Source organism: Suricata suricatta, chromosome 16 (genome assembly GCF_006229205.1).
Source record: "Suricata suricatta isolate VVHF042 chromosome 16, meerkat_22Aug2017_6uvM2_HiC, whole genome shotgun sequence".
In the NCBI taxonomy this organism is placed as follows: domain Eukaryota; kingdom Metazoa; phylum Chordata; class Mammalia; order Carnivora; family Herpestidae; genus Suricata; species Suricata suricatta.
In genome coordinates, this window is record NC_043715.1 from 58,320,885 (window position 1) to 58,336,233 (window position 15,349).

General features: G+C 43.4%; 1 protein-coding gene across 1 annotated transcript; it reads left to right on the forward strand.

The window, feature by feature from the left end:
- The first annotated feature begins 327 nt into the window (after positions 1 to 327).
- LOC115280293 (zinc finger protein 211-like) lies at positions 328 to 11,077 on the forward strand. The gene is made up of 4 exons (XM_029925086.1): positions 328 to 597; positions 1,188 to 1,226; positions 1,456 to 1,582; positions 9,051 to 11,077. Exons 1-4 carry the CDS (start codon positions 565 to 567, stop codon positions 10,517 to 10,519), a joined length of 1,668 nt encoding a protein of 555 aa, XP_029780946.1. The 5' UTR covers positions 328 to 564; the 3' UTR covers positions 10,520 to 11,077.
- Positions 11,078 to 15,349: the final 4,272 nt, after the last annotated feature.

Consider the following 15,349-nt stretch of genomic DNA (forward strand, 5'->3'; position numbering starts at 1 on the left):
TTCATAGAGTCTGAAATAATGTGGAAACATTTCAGGGATCAGTAACCCTGACCTTAAAGTGCAATTAACACTCCCCAGCAAGTGGCCTGCCACAGCTGAGAAGAAGTGAAGTGTCTCCTCGACCTTAGAAGTATAGGGGGTACTTATTTGCCAGAGGCCTCGTGACGCTGCTTTACAGTTTCTTTGACTTTCTGGTGTTCGGCTACACCTGCTGTTGGAACTACATTACCCAGAAAACTTTGCGTTGAACGGCAGGGCCAACACTCCAATGAAAACCCAGAAAAGGGACATTTCCGGCAGATCGAATCGCCTTAAGGCGGGGCTTCCGCCGTTTCCGTGGCGGTCATTTTAGCGGCTCTGGGGTCTTTGGCCTCGGTCAGAGGTGCGGAACACCGGGTTGTGACCGAGGCGACGGACACAGAAAGCACGAGAGGAGGCTTTGTTCCCGCTGTACGGAGGCGGGTCTGGGGTCGGGAACTTCGCTGCCTGCGACGCCGAGCTGGACACTTCGGAGACCGTCCGGGTCGCTCAGGTGTCATCACTTCACTCCGCCCACGGAGTCCGATGGCGGCGGACGGGTCCGGGGACCCGGCTCAGGTAAACGTGGTCCCCGGGCCCTCCCCCGGCCCAGACCCTCAAGGCCCGAGCGCGGAGCACCTGCTCGCGTCCCTGCGGCCCGGGCCACGGTTTCCGGGCCAGGGGAGGCGCTCGTGGGCGGGGACCCCGTGTCTGAGCGCCGGCGTGACGGGGTGCGGGCGCGGGCTTCAGGGGAGGGGCCGGCTGGGGCTGGGGCTGGAGAGGGGCTTGACCTGAAACATCCGGAAACCTGGGGTCCATCCTGCTTCCGCAGGAGACGGTTTGGGTTGAGCCGCACCTGCAGCGGCAGGCCGTGGGGTCGTATCTCCTTTCCTGGGGCCCTGAGAGCAATGGAGAATTTCGAGGAAAAGAGAGGCGTCGGTTTGAGATAGTCTCCAGAATCTGTTCTGTAGAACAGATTGTAGGGGGCGAGGTGTCCCTGAGGCAGAGGGAGTGTCTTTCTTCCAAGGACCCTCAGCCGGTGAGAGCCAGCACAGAGGCTGACCAGTCAGCCAGAGGTTCCCTGGCTCTGGTGCCCGGCAGGGACACAGGGAAAGTCCCCTGGAAAATCGCCACGGTTCCGTCCCTCAAAGACCCGCGTCTGCCCACAGGTTTCCATGGGTACAGAAGTGCTTTGGGGACCTACACAGGTAAGTGGAGGTGCACCAATCCCTCTCTGGCCTTGCCCCACATTTTTTCCAGATTTATGGTGTCCTGCGACTTTCCACCTGCCATTCTCCACCCAGGACCCCACAGCCTGGCATCTCCTCTCATCTGGGGATCTGGGAGGACGCTGGGCATGGAGTAGACGTGTGGGGATGTGCATTGTGGGTCTTCAGGAGTGAGGTTTTGTGGTTTCATCTGTCTCTATCCTGGCAGGGAAGTGTGACTTTTGAGGACGTAGCCTTGTACTTCTCCTGGGAGGAATGGGATCTCCTAGATGAGGCTCAGAGATGCCTGTACCACGACGTGATGCTGGAGACCTTTGCACTCACATCCTCCCTAGGTAAGGCCCTCAACGCCCATCCCTGTGCCCTGGGCGAGGCTGTGCCTTTATCTTTTGCGCAGGGGCAGCGGGGTCTCGCATCTGACTGATGGGTACTGCTGCCTTCCCAGTTCCCTGGGTGGGCGCCCTGGTTACTAGGGCCGGACCGGGCGCGTGCCCCCTTCTCTTCGTTTCTTGCCTCAATACCTGCCGCCTGAAACTCACTGGGAAGGATTCAGGGTCAGGAGTCTTGATGTTAGCCTAATGGATCTTCCCATTGAATGGTCTAGAATGGCCTTGGCCTCCTTGTGGAAAATCAGTGGACCATATGTGCAAGAGTTTATTTTTGAAGTGTTTATTCAACTCCATTGGACTATACTTGTCTTTATGCCAGTATCACACTGTTTTCACTATTGTACGCTTGCAGTAAAAATTTTTTTTAATTTTTTTAAATGTTTTATTTATTTTTGATACAGACAGAGCATGAGAGGGGGAGGGGCAAAGAGAGAAGGAGACACAGAACCGGAAGCAGGCTCCAGGCTCTGAGCTGGCTGTCAGCACAGAGCCTGATGCGGGGCTCGAACCCACAAACGTGAGATCTGACCTGAGCTGAAGTCGGAGGCTCAACCGACTGAGCCACCCAGGCACTCCAGTAAAATTTTAATAAAGAATGATGACTCTGCCAACTTTAGTCTTTTTCAAGATTGTTCTGTCCTTGAATGTTCTTTTTTTGTTTATTTAAGTTTTTGCTTATTTGAGAGAGGGAGAGCTAGAGTGTGAGGGAGGGAGGGGCAGTGAGAGAGGGAGACACAGAATCGGAAGCAGACTCCAGGCTCTGAGCTAGTGGTCAGCACAGAGCCCGACGCAGGGTTCGAACCCACAAACCACGAGATCATGACTTGAGCCAAAGTCGGATGCTCAACCAACTGAGCCACCCAGGTGCCCCCTTAGTTTTCTTTTTAGACTGTTGATTATAAGTATATAGAAATACAGCTGTTCTTTTTTTCATGTTCTATTCATATCCTTTTATTTTGCTGAATTCATTTATTCTTAACATTTTTTAAATCTCTAGGCCTAGTTTTCTGTGTATAATGTATTCATAAGCAGAGATCATTTTACTTTTTTCTCTCCCTTTGGATGACTTTCCTCTTTTTTTGCTCTCCTCTGTCTAGAATTTCGAGTACCATTTTGAATATTAATAATGATTGTTGGTATCCTTTTCTTCTTCCTGATCTTGGAGGAAAAGTGTTCAGTCTTTCACCATTTAGTATATTAACCATGGGTTTTAATCTCTTGCTTATACTATGTTCAGGTAGTTTTTTTTCTGTTCTGAATTTGTTGACTGTTTGGATTGTGAAATGGTGTTAAAATTTTGATGCTTTTTGTATATCACTTGAGATGAACATATAATTTTTTCCTCATTCTGTAATATGATGTATTATAATGATGAATTTTTGTATGTTGAACCATCCTTGTATTCTAGAAATAAATCCCAGTAGGTTGTGGTGTATAATCCTTAACTATGCTACTGAATTCAGTTTGCTAGTATTTTGTTAATGATTTTTTTTTTTTGCATCCATGAATCAACTATATTGGTCTGTAGTTTCCTTGTAGTGGCTTTGTCTGTTTTCGATAAAGGTAGGTGTTATTTCTTCATTAAGTGGTTGTTAGAACTCACCAGTGAAGCCATCAAGTCCAGGGCTTTTCTTTGTCAGGAGGTTTTGCTTAGTGGTTCAGTCTCTTTACTAGTACTTTTCTATAATCTATTTTATTTCTGTCAAATTGGTAATAATTTCCCCACTATAAGTTTTTATTTTGCCATTTTAGGTTTTTCCTTTTTTTTTTTTTTTTGCCATTCTAGGTTGAAGTTTGTCAATTTTTAAAGATTTTATTTATTTAGTTATTTTTTAAAGTTTGTTTATTTTGAGAGAGTGAGTGGGGGAGGGGCAGAGAGAGAGGAAGAGAGAGAATCCCAAGCAGGTTTCATGCTATCAGCACAGAGCTCATTGTGGGACTCAGTCTAATGAACCATGAGATCAGCATTTGAGCCAAAATCAAGAGTTGGATGCTTAACCAACTGAGCCACCAATGCTCCCCTAAGATTTTATTTTTAAGTAATCTCTAAACCCAGAGTGGAGCTCGAACTCACAACCCTGAGGTCAAGGGTCACATGCTCCACCTGAGCCAGCCAGGCACTGCAAAAGTTTGTCAATTTTGATAGTATATTGAAAGAACTAGCTTTCAATCTTATTGATCTTTTTTTCTTTAGTGTGCTTCTTATCTCTTTATCTCAGCTCTAATCTTTATTCTTTTTTTCCTGCTAGCTTTGGGTTTCTTTGCTCTTTTTGTAGATCTTTAAGTTGTAAAGTTAGGCTGTTGATTTGAGATAAAAAATTTTTTAAGTGTATTTTTTATTTTTGAGAGAGAGCGAGTGATGGGGGGATGGGCAGAGAGAGAGAGAGAGAGAGAAGGAGAAAAGGAGACACAGAATCCGAAGCAGGCTCCAGGCTCTGAGCTGTCAACACAGAGCCCAAAGCAGGGCTCAAACCCATGAACTGTGAGATCATGACCAGAGCCAAAATCAACGCTTAACCAACTGAGCTACCCAGGTGCCCCTTTTTTCTTTTTTAATGTAAGTGTTTATAGATATAAATTTCTCCCTTAGTGCTGCTTTTGCACCTTCACATAACTTTTACTAATGCTCTGTTTCCATTTTCATTTGTCTCTAAGTATTTTCACATTTTTCTTGTGATCCTTCTTTGCCCCATTGGTTGTTTAAAAATGATTTAATTTCCATAGGTTTGTGAATTTTCCAGTTTTACTTCAGTTTTTGATTTCCAACTTTATCCCATTGTGGTTGGAGAGATGCTTTGCATGATTTCTGTCTTTCTAAATCCACTGACACCTAATTTGTGGCCAAGGATATGGTTTATCCCGGAAAATGCCCTGTGTGAAATTGAGAAGAATGTATGTTCTATTGCTGTTGGGCACAGCACTCTGTATATTCTGCTAGATCTAGTTGGTTTATTGTGTTGTTCGGGTCCTCTACTTCCTTACTTCTGTGTGTTTATTCTATATTATTGAGAGTGGGCATTAATGTCTATTATTTTAGAACTATCTGTTTCTCCAATTCTGTCAATTTTTGCTTCATAGGTTTTGATGCTCTATAATTTAATAGAGCTCATAGGTATACAAGTGTTTATAATTATTATATATTTTGTTATATTTTCCTTGTATTGAACCTTTTATTAATACATGTCTTTTTTTGTCTCATAACCTTTTTTGAAAAATTTTTTATGTTTTTATTTATTTTTGAGAGACAGCATGAGCAGGGGAGGGTCAGAGAGAGGGAGGTACAGAATCTGAAGACAGGCTCTAGGCTCTAAGCTAGCTGTCAGCACGGAGCCCAACGCGGGGCTCGAACCTATGAACCGCAGGAGATCATGACCTGAGCCAAAGTCGGATGCTTAACCGACTGAGCCACCCAGGCGCCCCATCTCATAACCTTTTTTGATGTTAAGTCTATTTCTGGGATTAATATAGCCACCCCTGCTCTCTTTGGATTACTGTTCACATGGAATGTGTTTTTCCAAGCTTTCACTTTCAATTTATTTGTCTTTGGGTCTGAAGTGAGTGTTTATGAACAGCATATAGTTGGATCATGTTCTTATCCTTTCTACCAATTTTGTCTTTTGTTTGCAGAGTGTAATCTATTTACATTTTTAGTAATTACTGATGAGGAGGGACCTCTGTCACTTGCCATATGTTTTCTGTATTTCTCATAGATTTTTGTCCCTCATTTCCTGCATTACTCTCTTTTGTGTTCAGTTGATTTTTTTTTTTTTTTTAGTGAAAAAAAAATTAATTTGGGCTTTTTTTGTGTGTGTACTTTCTGGAGTGCACTCTCTCTCACTCTTTTTAGTTAACCATGAGGTTATATTTAATGTGCTAAAATTATAATACATAACATATAATTATGCCAGCTTAGCTTCAATCATATTTTTTTAATTCAGTCATATTTTTAAAAATGTTTCTTCTGTACGGCTTTGTCCCTACCTTCTGTAGTTGTTGATGTCACAGAATTACACAGAACTGTATGTTGTGTGTCCAAAAATTTAGACCAGTAATTATTATTTATGGATTAATCTCTTAAATGTTAAGTCACAGTACAATTAGCTTTTGTAATTGTTTGTATTTAATTTAACAAAGATTTTGATTTGGGCAAATGGCTTTGAGTTACTATCTTGTGTCCTTTCATTTCAACCTGAAGGACCGCCTCTAGTCCTAGACTTGTGTGTCCTTGAAGGGCACATCTAGTAGGAAAGAACTCCCTTGGCTTTTATGTCTCTGCAAGATCTCAATTACTCTCATTTTTGAAGGACAGTTTTGCTGGTTATAGGATTCTGTTTGACCATTCTGTTTTTTTTATTTCAACACTTGAATATATCAACCCACTGCCTTCTGGTCTCCATGGATTCTGATAAGAAATCTGATCATTTTATTGGAGATCCCTTGTATGTGATAATCACTTCTGTCTTGCTGCTTTCAAAGTTCTCTCTGCCTTTGGCTTTTGACCCTCTGATTATAATGAGCCCAGTGTGAGTCTTAGAGTTTATCCTGGTTGGAGTTCACTGAGCCTCTTAGATGTTAATATTTGTCTCTTCCATCAAATTTGGGAAGTTTTCAGGCATTATTTATTCAAATAAGCTCTATGTCCTTTCATTTCTCTTTTTCTTCTAGACTAACACATTGCATGTATTGGTCTACTGATGGCATCCCACAGGTTCTTATGTTCTGTTCACTCCTGGTTGATGCTTCTTCTTTCTTTTCCTTAGATTCAGTATCTTCAAGTTCACTAATTGCTTCTTCTGCCTTCTCAGAGCTGCTTTTGTATCCCTCTAGTGACTTCTTTCATTCAGTTATTATACTTTTCAGCCCCAGAATTTCTTTTTGATGATTCTTTATGTTTCCTGTCTCTACTAATATTTCTGTTTTAGTCATGCAACATTTTCTTGACTTTGTCCACTTTTTTTTTTTTTTTTAGCTCTTTGACCATCTTTTAGACTGTTGTTTTGAAGTCTTTTTCTAATTGTAGCACCCAGGTGGTTCAGTTGGCTAATAAGCATCCGACTTCAACTCAGCTCATGATCTTGTGGTTCATGGGTTCAAGCCCTGCGTTGGGCTCTGTGCTGATGGCTCAAAGCCTGTAGCCTACGTTGGATTCTGTGTCTCCATCTTTCTCTACCCCCCCCCCCACTTTTTGTTTTCTCTCGCACGTGCTCTCTCTCACTCTCACTCTCTCAAAAATAAATAATGAAAACATTTTTAAAAATTAGACTTTGTCTAATAAGTACTCAATGTGGTCTTTCTCAAGGACAGTATCTCATAATTTTTTTCCCTTAGGATGGACTAAATTTTCTTGTTGCTTTGTATGTCCTGTGATTTGTGATTGTTTTTAAAAACTGGACGTTTGGAGATTGTTTTTAATGGTTGTAGGGTGTCTGTAGGGAGATGAGTCTAAGGTATAAGCTTATGCTATTCTCTGTTTTTTCTAAGACTGTGATTTTTCCTGGGCATGTATGGTGATTTTCTACATTTCCCCATGTATGTGATTGATTTTGAACATCCTAGTCCATGAATTTTTGCCTCCCAAAAGGAGAATAAGAGAAACATGATAAAGGAAAAGGAGTGGAAGGGATGGACATCTGTCCTTTAAATCCTCTGTAAAATTGCTTCAGCCAGTGAGGGAGAGGCTTTGCAACAATGGCTGCCCATGTGTCTGTCACACCTCCAATCACAGAAGCAGTAATCACAACACAGATCTGTGGAATGCCCAGGTGGCTCAGTCGGTTGAGCATCTGACTTCAGCTCAGGTCATGATCTCACAGTCTGTGGGATTGAGCCCTGTGTTGGGCTCTCTGCTAACAGCTCAGAGCCTGGAGCTTGCTTTGGATTCTGTGTCTTCCTCTCTTTCTTCCCCTCCCCCACTCACTCTCTGTCTCTCTCAAAATAAAATGAAGACATAAAAAATTTAGAAAAAAAGAACACAGATCTGTGATACCTGGAGATGGATTCTGTCAGCGCCCTTATAGTCCAGGTGAGGAGACAGGTTCCTGGTGCTTACTGTCCCACCATCTCCCCTCTAGCTGGCCTACAGATGCTTTTTGTAGTATCTTTCCTGTGACTGGTTGTGTGCTGAGTTGTTCCATCCAGGCCAGTATTGGCCACTGACCTGTCCTGTCTTTCCCTTAGGATTTGGCTCTTCCAGGTCCCTTGTAGTTACTCAGCTGGGGCTAGGGGAGGAGTCCTTTTTGCTTCCCAGTATGGACATAGTTCCAGTCCGTGAGATGGGCCCAGAGAGGGCCTGATGCAGGTGAATGACAGCTGGGGGAGAGTGTCATGTCAGAGCTGTGTTCAGATGACACCAGGAACCTATCATAATTGACTTTTGTTTTGGTGCCGATGCTGGTGGCTACAGCTCCCTTCTATCTTCCCTTCTCCATTCTTGACACTTTGCTGACATCATTTTTTTTTTTAATTTTTTTTTAATGTTTTATTTATTTTTGATACAGAGAGAGACAGAGCATGAGAGGGGGAGGGACAGAGAGAGAAGGAGACACAGAACTGGAGACAGGCTCCAGGCTCTGAGCTAGCTGTCAGCACAGAGCCTGACGCAGGGCTTGAACCCACAAACGTGAGATCTGACCTGAGCCGAAGTCGGAGGCTTAACCGACTGAGCCACCCAGGCGCCCCACTGCCATCATTTTTTAAATGTTTTATTTATTTTTAAGAGTGAGAGAGACAGCACTAGTCAGAGAAAGGCAGAGAGAGAGGGAGGCACAGAATCCAAGGCAGGCACCAGGCTCTGAGCTGTCAGCACAGAGCCCGACATGGGGCTTGAACTCACAAGCCGTGAGATCATGACCTGACTGAAGTTGGACCCTTAACTGATTGAGCCACCCAGGGACCCCTACTGACGTCATTTTTATTCTTTCTCAAGCCCTGGGCTGATGCCCACTTCTCTGGACACCATTTTTCTCACTTATTCTTCACACTCATCTCTCCACAGTACTTTCCAACATTGTCGTATTCTAAAGTATGCACATATCTTTTCATAATTCTTGAAAACCAGTTACTTTGTTGCAGTCAGATTTTCCTACATATGGACATAGACTTCTGCCCAGCGTCACATGTCCCCAGCAGATGTATCCGGCTGAAACCCACTGACAGCAGAACAAGTTGTAGAACGTGTTTCACCCCTGGCCTAACCCTTTCCTTATACGCTGTGCCTACTGAGGCCTTTCCAACTCTACAACCTTGGGGACTCAGTAGTGCAATACAGCTGCTTCCAAAACCTAACCCCAGCTTCCTTTGCCTGAAAAGAATTCCATATGCTGGCTCTTTAGTATGTCACGTGTACATTTGTGATGGGCCTTCCTTCTTCCCAGTAACGTCAATGTGTACTTCATTACCACTTCTGTGCTTTCAGGTTGTGGGCATGGAGTGGAGGATGAGGATGCACCTTCTGAAGAAAGCATTTCTGTAGGAGTGTCACAGATCAGGACTCTCAAGGCATACTCATCTCCCCAGAAGGCCCAGCCCTTTGAGATGTGTGGCCCGATCTTGAGAAACATTCCACACTTGGCAGAGCACCAGGAAACTTATCCTGGGGAAAAACCATATACATGTGGGAAACAATTCTGTTTAGCTGCCAACCTTCAACAGTACCAGCGGCAGCGTACTCGGGAGATTCCCTTCAGAAGTTATGTGGACAGAGCCTCGTTTTTAAAGAGCTGTACAGTTCACGTGTCAGGGAAGCCCCTTAGCTCTGAGGAGACAGGGAAGGACTTCTTAGCCAGCATGGGATTTCTCCAACAACAGGTCACTCACACTGGGGAGAAGCTGAACAATGAGTGTGGGACTGTCTTTCACAGTGGAAAAAGTCATCACAACTGTGGAGAATGCAAGAAAGCCTTCAGCTGCACAGACACACTTGCTCAGGACCAGAAAGTCCTCACTAGAGAAGGACTTTATGAGTGTGGCAAATGTGGAAAAGCCTGTACCCGAAGATGTAACCTCATCCAGCACCAGAAAATCCACACTGGGGAAAGACCTTATGAATGCAGTGAATGTGGAAAATACTTTACCTACTATTCCAGTTTCATTATACATCGGAGAGTCCATACTGGAGAAAGGCCCTACAAGTGCAGTGAATGTGGGAAGTCCTTTAGCCAGAGCTACAGCCTCAATAGCCATAGGAAAGTTCACACTGGAGAGAAGCCTTATGAGTGCAGGGAATGTGGAAAATCTTTCAGCCAAAGGTCCAACCTCGTTCAACATCAGAGAGTTCACACTGGAGAAAGGCCTTATGAGTGCAGTGAATGTGGGAAGTCCTTTAGCCAAAACTTCAGTCTCATTTACCACAGGAGAGTTCACACTGGAGAGAGGCCTCATCAGTGTGGTGAATGTGGGAAATCCTTTAGCCGAAGCTCCAGCCTCATTCACCACAGAAGACTTCACACTGGAGAAAGGCCTTATGAGTGTACTAAATGTGGGAAATCCTTTAAGCAAAGTTCCAGCTTCAGTTCACATCGGAAAGTCCACACAGGAGAAAGGCCTTATGAGTGTGGAGAATGTGGAAAATCCTTTAGCCATAGCTCCAACCTCAAGAACCACTGGAGAGTTCACACTGGTGAAAGGCCTATTGAATGCAGTGAATGTGGAAAGTCCTTTAGCTGTAAATCTAACCTTGTCAAACACCTGAGAATTCACACTGGAGAAAGGCCTTATGAGTGTGGAGAATGTGGAAAATCCTTTAGCCAAAGCTCCAGCCTTATTCAACATCGGAGAGTTCACACTGGCAAGAGGCTTACTGAGTGCAGAGAATGTGGGAAATCCTTTAGCTCCAAAGCCGACCTCATTCAACACCAGAGATTTCATACTAGGGAAAGGTCTTAGATGTACAGGGACATGTGGTTTCCTTTTAAATAATTACACTGGAGGAAGGAAGTTGTGAAGAAGCCATCCAGCAAATTTAAGCCCATATGTCTGAAATTTCATAGTGGTGAGATCCAAGTATGTGGGAATCTATAAGGAGCTGTGTTACACTTCCTAACCTGTCCAGGGTTCTTGCCAGATATATGTCACTGCCAGTTTCTGTGGAAGAGTTTTGTCATCTCTACCACTCAGCAGGTTCACACAGTATGCATCAGTTACACCACAGTGTCCTCAGGGACGTCTCCCCACCCCTCTTTGCTGGAGGAAATCATGATTAGTCTTAGCCCTTATAGGGTCTTCATTCTCTTCTCTTGTAGAAGTCAGGGGATGGCCCTACCCAGTTTTGGCCCAGCGGACCCAATCTGAGTTCTTCTGGTAACTTGCCAAGAAGGACTACATTTTCAAGGATGTGTTAGTTTTGTGTGACACTCATCTTGGATTTTCCTATCTTCCAAGTCACCAATCTGCCTCATATTGCTTTGGATTTTGCAATAATAAAGACATTATTGCTTAAGCGTCTTTTGATCTTGGAGTTCTGTGCCCTGCGTGAGGTGATATTTGATAACACCTGGGCTCTGCCAGCATTAAGGAGTGAACCACTCTCATGGGGTTTCCAGTACTTTGTGCGTCTCAGAGATGACAGTTTGATGAAAGAATATAGCTCTCTTTCCAACTTTAGCCTAATTTATGGTTTTTGCCCAAGGTCTTGTAGGAAACACTGCAGGGCCTCTTCTTAATTTGTGGACTGGATATCGGGATTTTTTTTGTGGGCTCAGAACACTCTGAAGAGTCAGGAAGTTGACAACCTCCAGTGCTTTTGAGAACAACATGAATTGTTTTTCATGGTGGATGTCCCATAATGCTCAGTAGTGTTGATGGACTTCTCTAGCCCCTTCCTACAAAGGAGCCATGTGCCCTGATACCCAGAATTCACTAGGCTAATGTCATGGTAAGAATACAGGGCCCCAGGGCAACCGTAATTGGTAGAGTAATGCTGCAGGGGACTGCAGCAAAGTAGATGGAACGTGCCCCTTCTAAAATCACATCAGAATGCGCTGGTGACTGTGCAGCGTTAGTGTGCACAGAAATTCTCAGGACCCCCAGGTACGTGCATCTTTGCAGCTGAGGTCTTTGTCAAAGAAAATAAGCTGTTGGTTTCGTGGATTCCCTTAGGCTTTCTGGTACGTTCACCTAAGGGCCACTTCTGCACAGATATGAAAATAGGCATACAGAGAAAGGAGATCCCTTAGTCTGTTGATGTGGCTCTGTGACCGAGCCAGCATTCTTGTTGACTCAGGTGGAATAGACTTAACTGCTCATAAACATTTGCTAAGGCAAGTCTGCCTTTCCTAGGTCATGAGGCAAGAGACGGAGTCAATATAGGGCTCCCAAACCTATTATGAAAACAACAGGAGATTTAGGGTGGTTGTTTGTTTGTTTGTTTGCTTTTAGTGGTGGGGTTTTTTTTGGGGGTTTTTTTTGTTTTTTTGTTTTTTGTTTTTTTTTTTTTTAGAGACAGAGCGTGAGAAGGGGAGGGTCAGAGAGAGGGAGGCACAGAATGTGAAGACAGGCTCCAGGCTCTGAGCCAGCTGTCAGCACAGAGCCTGATCCGGGGCTCGAAACCACGAACCGTGAGATCATGACCTGAGCCAAAGCCACACTTAACCGACTGAACCACCCAGGCGCCCCTAGGAGTTTTTTCAAAAACTATTTTGTAGAACTTTATTCAGGTATAGTTGATAGGCAATATGTTGCACCTGTTTGAGGTGTAGTTTGTTAAGTTTTGACATCTACATAACTCACAGAGCCTCATCATAGTCATAATGAACATGTCCGTCACTCCTAATGTACCTCATGTCATTTTATGAGTGTCTTTCCCTTGTCCAGGCAACCACTGACTTCCCTTCATTTGTAATAAATTAGTTTATATTTCCTATAATTTTCTATGATCTGAGTCAAAATATTTTTTCTGGTTTCATTCATGATTTGTAATTATTTTGAGATTCTTCAATGATGCTTATATAAGTATTTCATTCTTTTTATTGCTGCATAGTATCTTTTCTCTGGCTATACTATTTGTTTATACATTCATCTGTCAGGGGTCTTTTAGGTACCTCGGTTTAGATACTGCAAATAAAGCTGCTGGCACGTTTGTATGTGTATATGTATTTTTCACTTCTCTTGGGTTAGTAACTCAAAGAAAAATGCCTGAGTCATAGGGTAAGTGAATGTTTAACCTATTAAGAAACTGTCAGACTGATCTAAACTGATCATTTGCCCTTCACGCCCACCAGGAGTGCCTGAGAGTCCCAGTTCTTTCTCATCCTTGCCGGTATGCGACATCAGTCTTTGGGTTCAGTCTTTGGAATTTGCCCTTTTAATAAACAGTCATTTTAATTGCATTTCCCTAAGGATTTACGATGTTGAACATTTTTTTCTTGTATTTATTTGCCATCTGTATGTCTTCTTTCACAAGTTTTTGTTTCTCAGGCGCTTTCGTGCCATTTACAATGTAATGACCACACCCCCCACACACTTTTTAAGTTTAATCTGCATTCTTTACATATTCTCCATCGTAGTCTTAAGTCTAGACTTTCAGTAACACAGTGAAGTCCTGGTTTGTAGTGTATTTGAAGTGTCTTTGAAGGCCCACTGTGGCCAGTGTCAGACCGCCAGTGTAATGTCCACGAGCACAGCTGCGGGGAGTTGCCAGAGGTGCCGCATTGTTTCCACCTTCCGGTCCAGCAGCTGCAGATGACCCGTGGAGCAGCTGATCATAAAACACAGCAAAGTGATTTAGGAAGCGACAAGTTTAGAAGATTTGTTTAATAGACGTATCGTTGGCCACATATAAACCACATAGTTCAGAGGTACACTTTAATGTTTTGACCCATGCTTAACATCCCTGAAACCAAACATTTCCTTGAAAACATAACAGAAGATCTATCATATCGACAGCAATTCAGTTAGATACTTCGATTGTTCAAGAAACAAAAACAAAGTTGGGAAGATATTTGAAATACAGGAAATAAGGGGTACCGGGGTGACTCAGTCAGCTGAGCGTTCGACTTCAGCTCAGGTCATCTCACAGTCTGTAGGTCTGAGCCCCACTTTAGGCTCTGTGCTGACAGTTCAGAATGTGGAGGCTGCTTCAGATTCTGTGTCTCCCTCTGCTCTTTCCCTGCTCGTGCTCTGTCTCTCCCAAAATTAAATAAACATTAAAAAATGAAGTACAGGAAATTCTTGGGAAAAAATCAAACTTGGAAAGTAGTTTTCTCAAAGGATCAGAAAGAATGCAAATTAACAGTTGAGATGCAGTTTGCTAGCAGTTTATTTCAGGGTCAATGCCTGTTTCTATTATAAACCCTCTGGAAGTTAGTATGTTCTTGTTGACAGAAAAACTATAAGCAATCCAACATAATTCTCGGCTTGGGGTTCTATTAAATGGAGAATTTCAAGAAATTTGAAAACTGTCAGAGGGAACATTTATAAGGTGTTACTATGCTCTTCACATTCTCACTATTATCACCCATATTTAACTGAGGAGCAGACCTTCGCCCCTAGATTCTAAAGTTCTCCAGTGCGTGTAAACTTAGGTTTATTGCAATCTCTCACATTTCAGTGGCCCATATTTGGTATGTTTTGTAACAAGAAGTACAAGTAGCACTGATGTTTGGAGGCGTTAATAGCTTTTGTCTCCGTACCTCCAGCGCAGGGTGGAGCTCAGAGAACACCTCTCTGGCTATAATCATGGCTGTCTATAGGCCTCTGGCGGGAGCGAAATGTGTCTGTGTAATGATCCTCATGTATTTGAATGAAAATTTTAAAGTAAGTTCAGAGATGAAATAACAAAAGGAAGAGGTAGACCAAATCAATTAGCAAAACAATTAAATCAATTAAGTAAGAGAAAATAAGCTGGCAAAGGGCCAGAAATCATTTTGAAGATCTATCAAAAATATGTTTAATATACAAATTAGGTAAGGTTCATTGGCTTGTAGTAGGACGTAATCAATTTTATTTATATCTGAGAAATCACAGTAGATACTTAAGTGTCCTCAGAGGTAGGGGCCCTGGGTCGCTCCTTCAGTTGAGGACCCGACTTTGATTCAGGTCATGATCTCACGGTTTGTGAGTTTGAGCCCCACATCAGGCTTTGTGCTGTCATCATGGAGCCTGGTTTGAACCCTCTTGTCTCCCTCGCTGTCTGCCCCTCACCTACTCATGTTTGTGCTTGCTCTCTCTCTCTCTCTCTCTCTCTCTCTCTCTCTCTCTCTCTCTCAAAAATAAATAAATGCTAAAAATAAAAAAAAGAGGGGCATATGGGTGGCTCAGTCAGTTAGGCATCCAACTTCAGCTCCGGTCATGATCTCGCAGTCTGTGAGTTTGGCCTTGCTTCAGGCTCTGTGCTGACAGCTCGGAGCCTGCTTCAGATTCTGTGTCTCCCTCTCTCTCAGCCCCTCCCTGACTCACACTCTGTCTCTGTCTTTCAAAAATAAATAAATGTTAAATAAATAACAACAATAACAACAACAAAAGGAATCCTCAGAGATTGGGCACCTGGGTGGCTCAGTCAGTTAAGCATCTGATTTGATCTCTGCTCAGGTCTTGATCTCAGGGTCATGAGTTCAAGCCATGCATTGGACTCTGCACTGAGTATGAAGCCTACTTAAAAAAGAAAAAGAAAATGGCAGCTCATGGTAGGTAACTAGCCCCTATACTCACATAATTGAAGTGAATGAAGCCATTCGGCCATCCACTGGCAAATGTTTTGCTGTTCTATATATCCTGTCC